Here is a 12,500-nt window from a genome sequence, read left to right on the forward strand (position 1 = left end):
TAACAGGAAGCCAATGAAGGGAAGCTAAAATAGGACAAATATGATCCCTCTTGTTGATTTTCATCAGAACTCTTGCTGCAGCATTTTGGATCAGCTGAAGACTTCAAACTGCATTTTGTGGACTTCCTGATAGTAAAGAATTACAATAGTTTGCTGCCTGTTTTTTAACAGCTGTCGCCTGCCATGCGAACAGCCGATGTAAGGTAAGCAACAGCACACCAAACTGCTGACTTTGTGGCACCATTTGCATTTACACTGCATGTTTCTTTCATGCCGGTCCCATGTCCAGTTCCCTTCATAACAACTTTGCGAGTCATTATTTTTCATTATTAAAGGGGCTTAGTCACAAACTCTGGTTGCATACAAAGGTTTCCCAATTAAGTGCCCTATTGGCTTATTATATTTTAATTTTGTGTTTTACACGGTTATTGCTCTATCTGTTAGTAAACAAAGTGCTTTTGTGTATATTAAACTTAAGACATGACCTGACGTTCGATCTTGATCTATCTTGCTATCTATCACTATCACTAAGATCACTATCTTGTTCACAGTGAGTACACAAGGAGAAGCAGTGGAGCCCAGAGACATATAAGTCGTTATAATGACACTAATGACAACATTTACCTGATCTAACCCGGTGCAAAGTTCTTTTCAGACTCATAAGGGACTAAAACTCCAACAAGACGAACGCTTGGCCTATATTGTTTATATGAAGATGAATATATGTTTTTTTTTTGTGTTTTCTTTTCATGGTCAAAATACACGACTAGGCTCCTCTCTTCACCTCTCTTAAAATGAAACATGACAGTGCTCAACTAAAGGAATAAATACATTTTTTTATTTAAATGGTTACAGATCATCTGAAGCAGAGTAATAGAGAGGAAAAATTAAAAGACATTAAAAGAACGCAGCTGTGGCTGATTTGCCACAGCAGCACAGCTAGCTGCCGCAGGCAGTTAAAAAGTAGCAATGACAAGCTCCATAACCAATTGGTTTAAAACAGGCGTGTTCAAAGTGTGCCCACCCCCCAAACACACACACAACTACAATTGAGGAAAGGTACAAATATGGTTCACGGCAGATCAAGGCAGAGGGACAGTATATAAATATATATATAAATAAAAAGTCTTACATGTGTACATACACTAATCAATTTGACCTATCTGACTGATAGATAAAAGCTATTCTATTTTATTAACTATTATCTTTCTTTTCTGTCATTATGATTTCACCACCACATGCCATGAGGTTAAACGTTTCAGCCGTCCAAATCTGGGTCAGGTTTGGGTATCGAGAGTAGTTAGAGTCCTTTCAAAAGGCAAACATATTATTTGTATGCAGAGTGTTAATGCATGTCATTTGCACCATAATAGTCTGCCAAATATTGCACCAAAGTAGTCATTTGCAATTGCAAAATTGCACACATTTAAATTGAGATGACTTTAACTGTGATTTAACTGCCATTTGATGTGTTTTGCACCTTTGTTGTATATTTCCTCCTGCTAAGCCGTGCATATTATGCCATTTTGCAACTCCTTATGACATTTGTTATGTTTTTTTTTAAATGTACAAAATAAATAAATGACTATGTTGACTCTGTGATTAATCAGTGCATCCCTCCATCTCAAGCATCGTCTTTCACTTTCAGGTTGACCAAAGGATTGCCAAATAAGCTCCTTAACTTGTGCTTTGAATAGATTCAACAAATGCATGCGCACAGATTCAACCCAAGACGAGCGGCTCCTCTCCTTCCCGCCTGTTCAGCCCAATCTTCATGTCCAGAACAGGCAGCGGGTCCGTTTCTGCTGCACACACAGAGAGGTGCACAGCTTCGCTTGCTTCTTTTCCCCCAGCACTGCTCCGTTTCGTTAGTTTGTGTATGGATGTATGGATGTGTGTGTGCGCGTTCGCTCCTGTCAGTCCACTTAAGGGCCTTTGGTTTCAGAGGAGGCCATTGTATTTCCTCCATCGCCTAGCAACCATCACCAAGGCCAGCGCTCTATTGTTGCGGAGGCTGAGCACCTGAATTGCCTGCTGCCTGTTTCTACTTTTCAAAATTGTACTGTAATTTCACAAAGTGGTGTTTCAGCATTAGAGGGAAGCAGCCGCGCTCCAAATTGGAGGGCTATGAAAATTGGGGTAAGCTTCGTTTTTGTTGGTTTCGCCTTAAAAAAAGAAAAAGGGGGGAAAAAAAGAAAAAAAATAGCCACAAAAACAACAGAGAAGACAATCAAATCATGCGCGGACGGGGAAAAACAAACACGTATTGATTTGGAATTGACAGCCGAACCTATACTGTGTCCATGTGAGTCTGAGAGAGGGGGAGGCAGCAGAACAAGAGAGTTAAAAACGGAAACATTGAGCTCATCCAATGGTTTGCTGCATGAAAACTGGTTGAAATGAATTTTATAAAGATATAAATCTAAAAAGACAGGCAGACAAAAAGCTTAAGAGGAGGAGGGACAGAGGCAGAGACGTGGAAAAATGGGGAAAAATAGGAAAAGATATGACCGACATATAGTGGGCGGGATTTTGGTGCTGGAAAAGGTCTATGGGCCAGATTTTTCTCCGTGACGTCACGTTTACACAGTTTCCTTGAATAGCACCTGTGTGCATGGGGGCTGTCTGTCTGTCAGTCCTGAGTAAAAACATAACCCGTGCCAGCAAAAACACATCTATCAGTTGTTCTCCGTCGGCCAGCCGAGACAGAACGTGCTTTTCATCCGTAGAGGCCACCGGTGACCGTCAGGTCTGCAGATCTTAGACCCTCAACTCTCAATCTTTTTTCTTTTTTATGAGAGCCTGCCTACATTTTAAAAAAAGAAATGTAATTTCAGTTTTCTTTCTTGCCTTTTTTGCCAAGAAAACTGTTTTATTTTGTGCTCCATCCATCGACCCCCTGCATGGATGACCCCAGGTGTCCAATTCAGAAACGGTAAGTGGAAACAATTTCCCCATCAGTGAAATCTGTGCTTCCTGCGTCGCTCCGTGCAGCTTTGCGTTGTCAGATTGTTGGTGTTTTTTTTTTCTTCCTCTATAGGTTTTCTTATTAAAGTGAACATTTTGTTCACTTCAACTCGTGCTTGTCTCATAGTGACCTGTCATTGTCGGCCACTTTCACTCACATCCAACTTCTGTTTTAACACTGAATTGCTGCAAAATCATTGGATGTTTAACCTGAGATCTGAAATTTGGTTTCCACTGTCACGTAAATTCTCAGCGCAACCGCAACATAAATTATTATTAAAACTCACAGAACAGCACTTATCTACCATCGTGCATGCTGTAGACTGACCAATATACATCATATCTCAAATTTCTGCAGAAATGCATGCAAGAAAAAAAATCAAGCATGGGTCAACACACGCAGACTTAGTCTGGTGAGACGGTTAGAATCCCGAAACATGATAAAACGCGTTCTACCATAATCAGGCTTTTCCTGGTCGTTCCCAGTATCCGGTTTTATTTGAGGTCTGCCCACCTGATTCAGATTTTGGCCGATTTTGGGTTTTAATTTCCAAGAACTATGACATAAAAGAGAAAATGTATGTTTCCTGATGGAGTAGTTTTTGAACCCAACAGAAAATGGAAGGAATGAGAAGATTCTCCATCAAAGCGTATATCCCCAACCTTTCTCTGATTTTATTACACTTTATTGGCACAAGCAGCTGTTTGTCTTTAGTTTTGATGCTTTGATGAGTGAGGAAAAAATTTTACATTTTTAGGTATATCTGATATGTAGATGGCGGATCAGAGCCGATCAAACAAAAATGATCTGGTTCCAATCCCTGGCTGGCTGATCGGTGCATTTCTACTGACAGTTTAATTTCCAGAAATCAGAATCAGTTCAGATTAGTTTAAACCTATACATAAACTGCATGTATCCCATTCTGGGTTATATAAGGTATATATATTATACGGTATAGATCCGTCAGTGTCACGTTTCTAATGAAAGCTGAAAGCATTAACAAAATGGCAAAGTGCCAATGAGGAACACCTGCCTCCAGCGTCTGCTGCAATAAATTACCGATCATCACTGATGTCGTTAAACGTGAGCATTTCCAGCAGATTTGTTAAACGTATGCAGACATTTTAGTCAGAGGATTAGACGTCTTAACGGAGGGGACGAAACATCCTTCCAGCTGAAAGTGATCAATTTTGAAACCTCGTACGGCTCCTTCCAATAACTAATCAATGCAGGCTGCAGGAAAATGAAAGAAGACAATCATCTCTAAAGGGCTTCCTTCTAACGCTGTTATGCATGTTATCGTCCCAGGCAGAGAAAATCTAAAATATTTCACATTTTATGTCTGAAATATGACTTAATTCGTGGAAGTGTGCAGCTTTTCTTTAATCTAACTTGATTAGAAACATCAGCACGGCTTAGATAAAGATCTGAGATGATGGGCTGATTGCTGCATCATTTATTCCTGCTGTGTAAACGATGGACCGCTGAGCTCAGCGCTCTGGGTGCCAGCACGGCTTGTCAGCTGCTGTTTTCTCTGTGTTCCAGCTTTCAGGGCCACCGTCGGCGCTGAACTTCGGATGGGAGCCGTTCTTCCCTGGCAGATAACCCTGACGCTGACCCCTGGCTCAGCTTCCTCCACGCCGTCCTTCCTCCGGGACGCGGTCCTGTCCTCAGACGCTCAGCCTCTCTGAGCCAGACGTTTGAAGCAGAGACGCTGAAGGTTGTGCAAACCGCCGGGGCTAAGGGTGAATACTTGGTGACACGTTGAGTGAAAGAGCGCGCTGTGGGGTCTGAGCAGAGTGTTTCTGAAAGGGCTGCTTTAATCTCCGCGAGGACAAGGAGAAGGCTGTTCACCACTGCCAGAACCCGCCGTGAAGACGCTCTGCGGCCTTCAGCAGGAAGAAAGTTTGAAGGCGAGCCGCCGCAAAGGTTTCCTCATAAGCTGCCCTGTCTTAAAACTTGCTTTGTCTCGAGGAGTGGCATTTAAACGGCTGACATTTCCACTGAAATCGTCGGAAATGAAGTCAGAAGCGGCGTGGAAGACTAGTGATTTTGTTGTTTTGTGGTCAGACAGACAACAAGTCATTGTCTCCCTCCCTGCTTTGAGACACGAGCACGATGAAACAATCCCCCTGTCCCCTTAAGTGACGGCTGGGCAGAAGGGGCCCAACTTGATCAAAAAAAGCAATCAAAAAATGTTTTTCAAGGAGTGTTTTGACACCTGAACGTATGCATAATCGATCACATCGAGGATTCTCTGCAGGAAACTGAAATGTTCAGGCTATAAAAGCAGCGTCGCATTTACCTTCTGTTTAATATAGAAATGTTCACTGCAAAAACGGAACTAGAAATAAGTAAAATGTTCTTAAAATTTGTGTATTTGTCCCTGATATGAGCAGGTAAATAAGATGATTTGCCAATGGAATAGGATTTTTGCACTTAAAATAGGAACAACTCATCTCTATCATCTTATTTCAAGGTGCAGGATGTCTAATTATCTTATTTTATGGGTCAAAATACCAATTGCATTGGCAGATTATCTTATTTACCTGCTCAAATCAAGGATAAACACACAACATTTTACTTATTTTTAGATCCGTTTTTGCAGTGTTCCAGCACTATAAATGATTCTGGTAGCCTTCTGTCATATTCGTAAAATCTTGTTTACCCCATTATAAGGGAACGGATTTCTGTTTTTAAGCCTTCTGCAGGGCTGAAGCTGCATCGGGGGATGAATTGTTGCTTTTTTATGTGTTCTGGTGGAAACAGGCAGAGTTTCTTTTTATCTTTTATCAGGTTAATTACTGCGCTGAAGTCAATACTGCCTGATAATGTTAGTTAATCTGATTGTGACATTGTTGTCCACATTGCTGACAGGACTCAGCTGGGTTTGATAAGACACTGCAGTGTATTGAGTGACGATTGACACAAAATAACCCGATAACCCGCAGGTTAGAGGCAAAGCCGATACTGAATTTTGTTTTGGTGAGCAGATGCGCTTCAGTTCAACTTTACCGTCTGACCTTTTTGGCTGTTTGGAGGTGAATTTGAACACAAAGCAGGAAAAAAAAAAAGCTCATGACTTTCAAATCCCTTTAATGACGGAGTTTAAGCCTCTCTCTGTGAAACGAAACAGTAAAGCACGACAGCCACCAGTCTTTAGTCTTTATTCTAAGCTCCAGTGCATTCTGGGTGTTGTTTCTGTCGGACAGATGTTTGCCGATGTTCACTGGGGTGGCAGCAGGGCCTTGGACTGCTCCATCACCTGCTGGAGGAACTTCTCCATCATGTCCGTCAGCGGCTGCACCTGAGCGTTGAAATTGTCCGTCAGGGGCTGGACTTGCTCCTCGATGTTGGAGATGAAGGGCTTGACCTGCTCCTGCAGCTTGGTAGCCTCGGCCTGGACCCTCTCCACCAGAGGCTGGATCTTAGCCCTGCTGTCCTCCATGTAGGTCCTGAGGCGAAGCCACACCGAGACGACACATTTTTAAAAGTGAAGAAATCTGTGCAGTCAGGTTAAAAGCAACATTTACTCACCAAAGCGGGCTGTACTCTAAATCTATGTATCATTTTGGTGTAAAAACAATGCATGACTCATTCATATGTTCATGTTTAGGTCAAAATATCTTAGAGATGCCAAAGATTTGCTGCTGTGCTGCACATCAGACGCTACGTTGAAAATAAAGTCTTATTTGCAAAGTGGGAATTGTCTCTTCTTGGACCTTTAGAACACAGCGTCTTGAAAAATGTATTTACACCCCTTTACATTTTCCCCATTTTGTCATGTTACAGCCTCATATCACATTCTATTTACTCTTATGTGAACGACCAACAAAACGCGGTGCATAACGGTGACGCTGAAGGAAAAAGAATGAAGGTTTTCACCTTTTCTTTTTAGCAAAATAAAAATCTGAAAAAGAGAGGTGTATATTTGTATTCTTCCCTCTTCACTACATCGTCCCTAAATGAAATCCAATGCAACAAATCAGAAGACACCTAATTAATAAATAAAGTCCTCCTCTGTATAATTTGATGTCAGTATGAATCCAGCGGTTCTGTTTCTGGCCTCAGAGGCTTGTTGGAGAACATTATAGAACAACCAGCATCAGGGATGAGGAGAACGTGGTGGAGAGGTTTAAAGCAGGGGAAGGCTATAAAATAAACCTGTGAGCCCCGCGCTCCACAAATTTAACCTTTATAGAAGCGATAATTTCAATTTGTAGTTTGCACACAGAAAACAGAAAATCTGCACATCACCCTGAAACATGGTGGTGGCAGCGTCATGCTGTGGGGAAGCTCTGCTGAGTTAAATACAAGATTGATTTAGCAGAGTGCAAGAATATCGTTGAAGATGCAAACAATTCAGTAACCTGACTCCCGCCAGATGGATGTAGTTCTGTCCGGCGAGAGTCAGTTTAGCAATTCAGGGGTTTAAATCAAAGTATTCATGCGTGTGTAAAGGACTCAATTCCAGACCTAAATCCTCTCTATCAGATCTGACCCAGTTTGATTTGTTTTGCATAAAAAGGAGGCACAGATTTCAGTTTCTAGATGTGTGAATCTGAAGTGCAGCGAACGGTGACTCTACAGCTTATTGGCTCAGAGAGGCTGAATACAGATGCATTCAAAACACTGAGCAATTTCATCCGTAATAAAAATGTGTAAATCGTGCAGATTGTTTTCCTTCCACTTCACAGTTCTGCACTGCTTTGTGTTAGTCACATAAAATTGTTGATCAGGTTTGAAAACTTTGACTGTAATGAACCTGGCCGGGGTCATCAGGCGACTTTGACCTGAGCGTACTGTCCAGTGCGTTGGCAGATTAAAAGATATTTGGAGGTAGAGCGCTCTTACTGGGCAGAGTTGGTCATCTCCAGAGCCTTCATCTTCTCCACCATGTCCTGGGTGACGGTGCTGATTCTGGCGGACATCTCCTTGAGGACCTGGGAGATCCCGTCCACCTCGGCCTGGACCTCACGTTTCACCAGTGCCCTGGCCTCAGAGCCTGGAGACGAACAAACTCCTTCAGAAATTCAGCATTAACTGGACCGCTAACACAGTAAGCATGAACCTCAGCTCTGAGGCTGAAGCAGGTTTCAGAAGAAAGCTGCTGTTATTTTTCATTCTGTCCTGAAACGTGAATCATACGAGCTTTTAACGTACCCACATGCGCTCCAGTTATGATTATATTTCTGTAAATATGCCTTACCGTAGGCAAGAGCCAGCACGACGAGAAGAGCGGCGACGAGGGAGAACTTCATGGCTGCAGAGCAGTGACACAAGCCTGAAAGCAGTCAAAGGATCAGGCTGTAAGCAACGCTCAGCACGTCGCCTTCAGCTGCACATGAAACACGCTCCTATCTATTATCATCGAGCTAAAAGCCTAGAATAGGAGCAGAGGGAGACTCACCTTAACTCCTGGGGTTCTTGGACTTGACGGTGGCCTCTCTCTGAATGTCAGAGGCTTTTATAGCCGCCCAGGATGAGTTAATCATCATTACTCAGGATCTAATCACTTCCAGCGAGAGGATGTGGCGTGAAAAGGTCAGAAGGAGCACTGTGCTGGCTGAACCTTGATGTTTGACACCGTCCGTCACAAGAAGGATACAAAGTCCACTCTCTGATATGAGCTGGGAACACAGAGGCAATATATTCTTCATGAGGAGCTCACAGCTCCAGCTTGATGCAATCAGCTGCACGAGAGATACTTGTTGGCAACGTTTCCCCTTTGTGATGCGTTTTCTTCGGTTTTCAAGATTCGGTTTCATCTCACTTGACAAAAGCAGAGCTTTCTGGTTAAGGTCAAGGTTTGTAGAGCAAAGCAGCTTATTTTCATGTCAAACACATTAAAATCACAGTCCAGCTGCTTCAGAAATAATTAAATCTGTGGAGATCACACATTCATAACATTCATCATGGCCAGAAACATCAAATTAGACGTAGTCTTTTAGTGACTGACCTTCAGAAAGTCTAAAAACAGGAACTGGGACCAGAGTTTGAATTTGGGTCCAGATTTTACATGCAGGTTCAAATAAATCTCTACATCCTCTCTGATCCTCGGGTAAAGGTTCCTGGGCAGAGTCCAGCTCAAACCAGCACTCTTTGTAGCCATCACCGAGCTTCTGGCGTAACTCTGGCTGCATTTCTGACCTCTTCAGAATTGGTTTGGTTGGTTTCCAGGCAAATTTCCAGCTTTCAGTCAAATTTCCACAGAGATGCAGGCAGCCTCTCCAGAAGCTGAATGTTTGTCGGCTCTATCTAGTTTGGACCAGTTTGGATGTGTGTTTGGTATCCCTGGGACATTCAGCTTTACCAGTACCTTTTAAATTTTTTTATTTCTCTATCCACTTTTTACAATCCACCAGTTCTACTGGATGTGAATTAGGCGCACAGTATGATGCTGCCACCGCCATGCTCTGCAGTTGATGGAGCAACCTTGGCTCCTCTAAACACGCCTTGTCATTGTAATTTTCAGCTGAAACTTGGAGGTGTAGATTGGGACACCTGATGAGCGTTCACACTGAGCCTGGTTCTGGTTCTGCTGGAGGTTCTCCTTAACCTGACTCCGCCAGATAGATTTGCTCCGCATATCCATCTGGAAACCTTCCGTTGAAGTAATTTTGGCAAGGGGTGAAAATACTGGTTAGCTGATTGGCCTATGTTGGTGATAGACAGGCCAAATAAACCAATCAGATCAACGAAGCATATGACGTACTCGTCAACACGAGCGACGATGAAAACACAACCACAAGCCAAGCTACTCTTGCTGCTGCAGGTAAAGGCTCGTTAGCTCAGCAGAGAAATACTCTGTAATTCCGATAAACTTGCTCGATAGCCACGCTAACGCTAGTTTCATCGGCTGAAGCCGCCATGTTCTTTAGACTGAACTGTCGCGCTTCTCGTTGCGTCACACCTCAACCCGCCTCAAAACCAACGCTGATTGGACGTTCGTTTGGTGAACGGCTCCAAATTTTCTTTAACGGAAAGTAGCCAGACTGATCTGCGAGTGAAACCTTGAAAGCTCGCGAGATCAGGATGGTCTCACGAGGCTAGGTTCTCCTCCCTGTTAAAGGGGAGTTTTCCTCTCCACTGTCGCTTCATGCATGCTCAGTATGAGGGATTGCTGCAAAGCCATCAACAATGCAGACGACTGTCCACTGTAGCTCTACGCTCTTTCAGGAGGAGTGAATGCTGCTTGGAGAGACTTGATGCAACCTGCTGGGTTTCCTTAGAGAGGAAACTTTCTCACCAACCTGGAGGATCTGATGGAGTCTGACTTTGGAAAGAGCCTTGAGATGACATGTACCATGAATTGGCGCTATATAAATAAAATTTTATTGAATTGAATTGAACTTCCAAACGTCCTCCAAGAGGAATAATTTGGGCTCAAACTGCTGAAGCAGTGGCGAACAATTTAAACTGGTGATCTTGTGAACGTGTTTGAATCCCCAGTTCTCCTTTTCAGACCTCCGACGTGATGCAGGGACGTTCACGTCGCTCTGAGTATTGGTCAGCTAGGGCTAAGAGGAGAAAAAGAGCAGAGAAAAAAAATATGCATTCATAGCAACTGATATGCGATGGCAATATTTTACATAAAATCAATTTCTGACATTATGTAAAGCTATTTTTTCAATTCACTAAATGCTGTCAAACAGATCCTTTTTTTTCTTCACTGGCAGCTGCACTCAGTCACGATCAGTAACCAGAAGTAAAAAAGACCTTGGTTGAAAAGATGTGACTTTAAATGGAGAGGCGGGGGTGTGCAATGCTCAGATAACTTAGAGATGACCTAAAAATATATACTTGTCTTTGTATAAAGTAGCAATGAGAGTATAGATATAAGAAAATAAGGAAAACATGCAAATAATATATTACAAACGTTTCATCAACAGTTGGAGGCAAAGTCCACTGCTGTACCTTTTGATCTTAAGCGGCGTCCTGCACTGAAAGCTCGTTTTTATGCGTTGTTTGGTGATGTCAGAGGCCGTTCTATTAAAACTGGAGTAATTTAATGAAACAAAGCTCCTTAGAGCCCGTTTACTCCTGCTTATCAGCAGTTACCCTACAATCTGCAGCAGCTCCTGATAAACTTGTCACAGAGAATAAAGTAGCAGGCTCTCTCCACACATGGACTGGTCACCTCACAAGAACGTTTGATTGGCCCGTTTGTCTTTGTTTTTTTTAAGATTTGCCCTTTATGTGTGCGATTAATTCTTTGCACATCTTTAAGTCTTTTCCAAGGCACAAAAATATTCCTCCCGTCTCCTTTTTTTCCCTCACATTCTTGCAGCAGTATGCAAGGTTGGACATTCATAGCATCACTATGGCAACCCGCGTTTCTGTCTGCTTTTTTAAAGTCTTGATATTGTGCCGAGCTCCTTCAGGAACAATGTGCGTAATAAACGATCACAAAGAAAATCTCTGGCTGAGTTCATTTCTGTAGCTGCGTTCGGCTCCTGCGAGAGAACGCCGCTCCGTTTTGAGTCTTTAAAATCTGTCTTTCTCTAATCTCCAAATGGTTTTGCTTCGTTTTTTTTTTTTTTTTGTTTGTTTGTTTTACATGTGTTAAAGTTAACGTGCGCCTCAGAACCTATATTGGGTTGAAACGCACCAAGAAATCAGAACTCACTGAGAAACAACCGCTTGAGCTTTACGACGTGGTCAGAAAAAATCAACTTACATCCTGACACAGTGTTGTGAAAAAAGTGTTTGAGTTCCTCAGAGTTTGCTTCTTTGTCGCGTTTAAAGGTTTCCAAACATCACAACAGAATTTAATATCAGACAAAGACAGCCTGAGAAGTTACAGATTGCAGTTTGCAAAGAATGTCATGTATCAAGAGGGAGAAACTATGCATGAACCTGACTGAATGTGGCCGATCTGTGTCCTTGCAACAGAAACTGTCTTCCTGTGGAGGAATTCTGGCCTGCTTGGAGGGGGGGGGGGGGGGGGGGGGGGGTTGTGCGTAAACAGCTTGTTTAAGGTCACATCACAGCATCTCAGTCAGATTTAGGTCTGGACTTTGGCTAGGCCAAGCCAAAACCTTTATTTTCTTGTTTGAGTCATGTAAAGGTAGACTTGCTGGTGTACTTCAAACTTTTATCTTGTTGAACAACTCAGGTACGCTTGAGTTATAGAGTTAAGGGTCATGAGCTGATGGCTGGAAGACCTTCAGACTTCTTATTTAGACATGTTTGTGGATGTTTTATACTTCTGTGAGGTAGAGTAAAAACTCTGTTAAGAAAGGCGATATGTAGAGGTTTAAGTTCTTTAATTGCTGTTTAATATCCTGCAGCGTTTTAATAGTGTTTATAAAATGTATTGAAGCTTAATATATGTTCATATCCATATTGTTTTTAATTCACCTACACTAAATTTAACTCTGTCATAACAGAAATATTTATAAGCATTTCCCCCCAGTTTGCTTCAGTTTGCTGTTCTAGAGCAGGGGTTCCCAAACTTTTTAACCTGCAACCCCCAAAATAACCGGAGACTGGTGACCCCCTTTTAACGCAGGCTTTCTTTTATTTTTTG

At 42.5% G+C, this 12,500-nt stretch overlaps 1 protein-coding gene across 1 annotated transcript; it reads right to left on the reverse strand.

Annotated features, from left to right (window-relative positions):
- Nucleotides 1–6,047: 6,047 nt before the first annotated feature.
- Nucleotides 6,048–8,511, reverse strand: afp4 (antifreeze protein type IV). Its single transcript, XM_012876710.3, has 4 exons — nucleotides 8,379–8,511; nucleotides 8,178–8,252; nucleotides 7,823–7,973; nucleotides 6,048–6,423 (listed from the first exon to the last, which is right to left on the reverse strand). The coding sequence occupies exons 2-4, from the start codon at nucleotides 8,227–8,229 to the stop codon at nucleotides 6,195–6,197; spliced, it is 432 nt and encodes a 143-aa protein (XP_012732164.2). The 5' UTR covers nucleotides 8,230–8,252; nucleotides 8,379–8,511; the 3' UTR covers nucleotides 6,048–6,194.
- Nucleotides 8,512–12,500: the final 3,989 nt, after the last annotated feature.

This window comes from Fundulus heteroclitus, chromosome 3 (assembly GCF_011125445.2).
Source record: "Fundulus heteroclitus isolate FHET01 chromosome 3, MU-UCD_Fhet_4.1, whole genome shotgun sequence".
In the NCBI taxonomy this organism is placed as follows: domain Eukaryota; kingdom Metazoa; phylum Chordata; class Actinopteri; order Cyprinodontiformes; family Fundulidae; genus Fundulus; species Fundulus heteroclitus.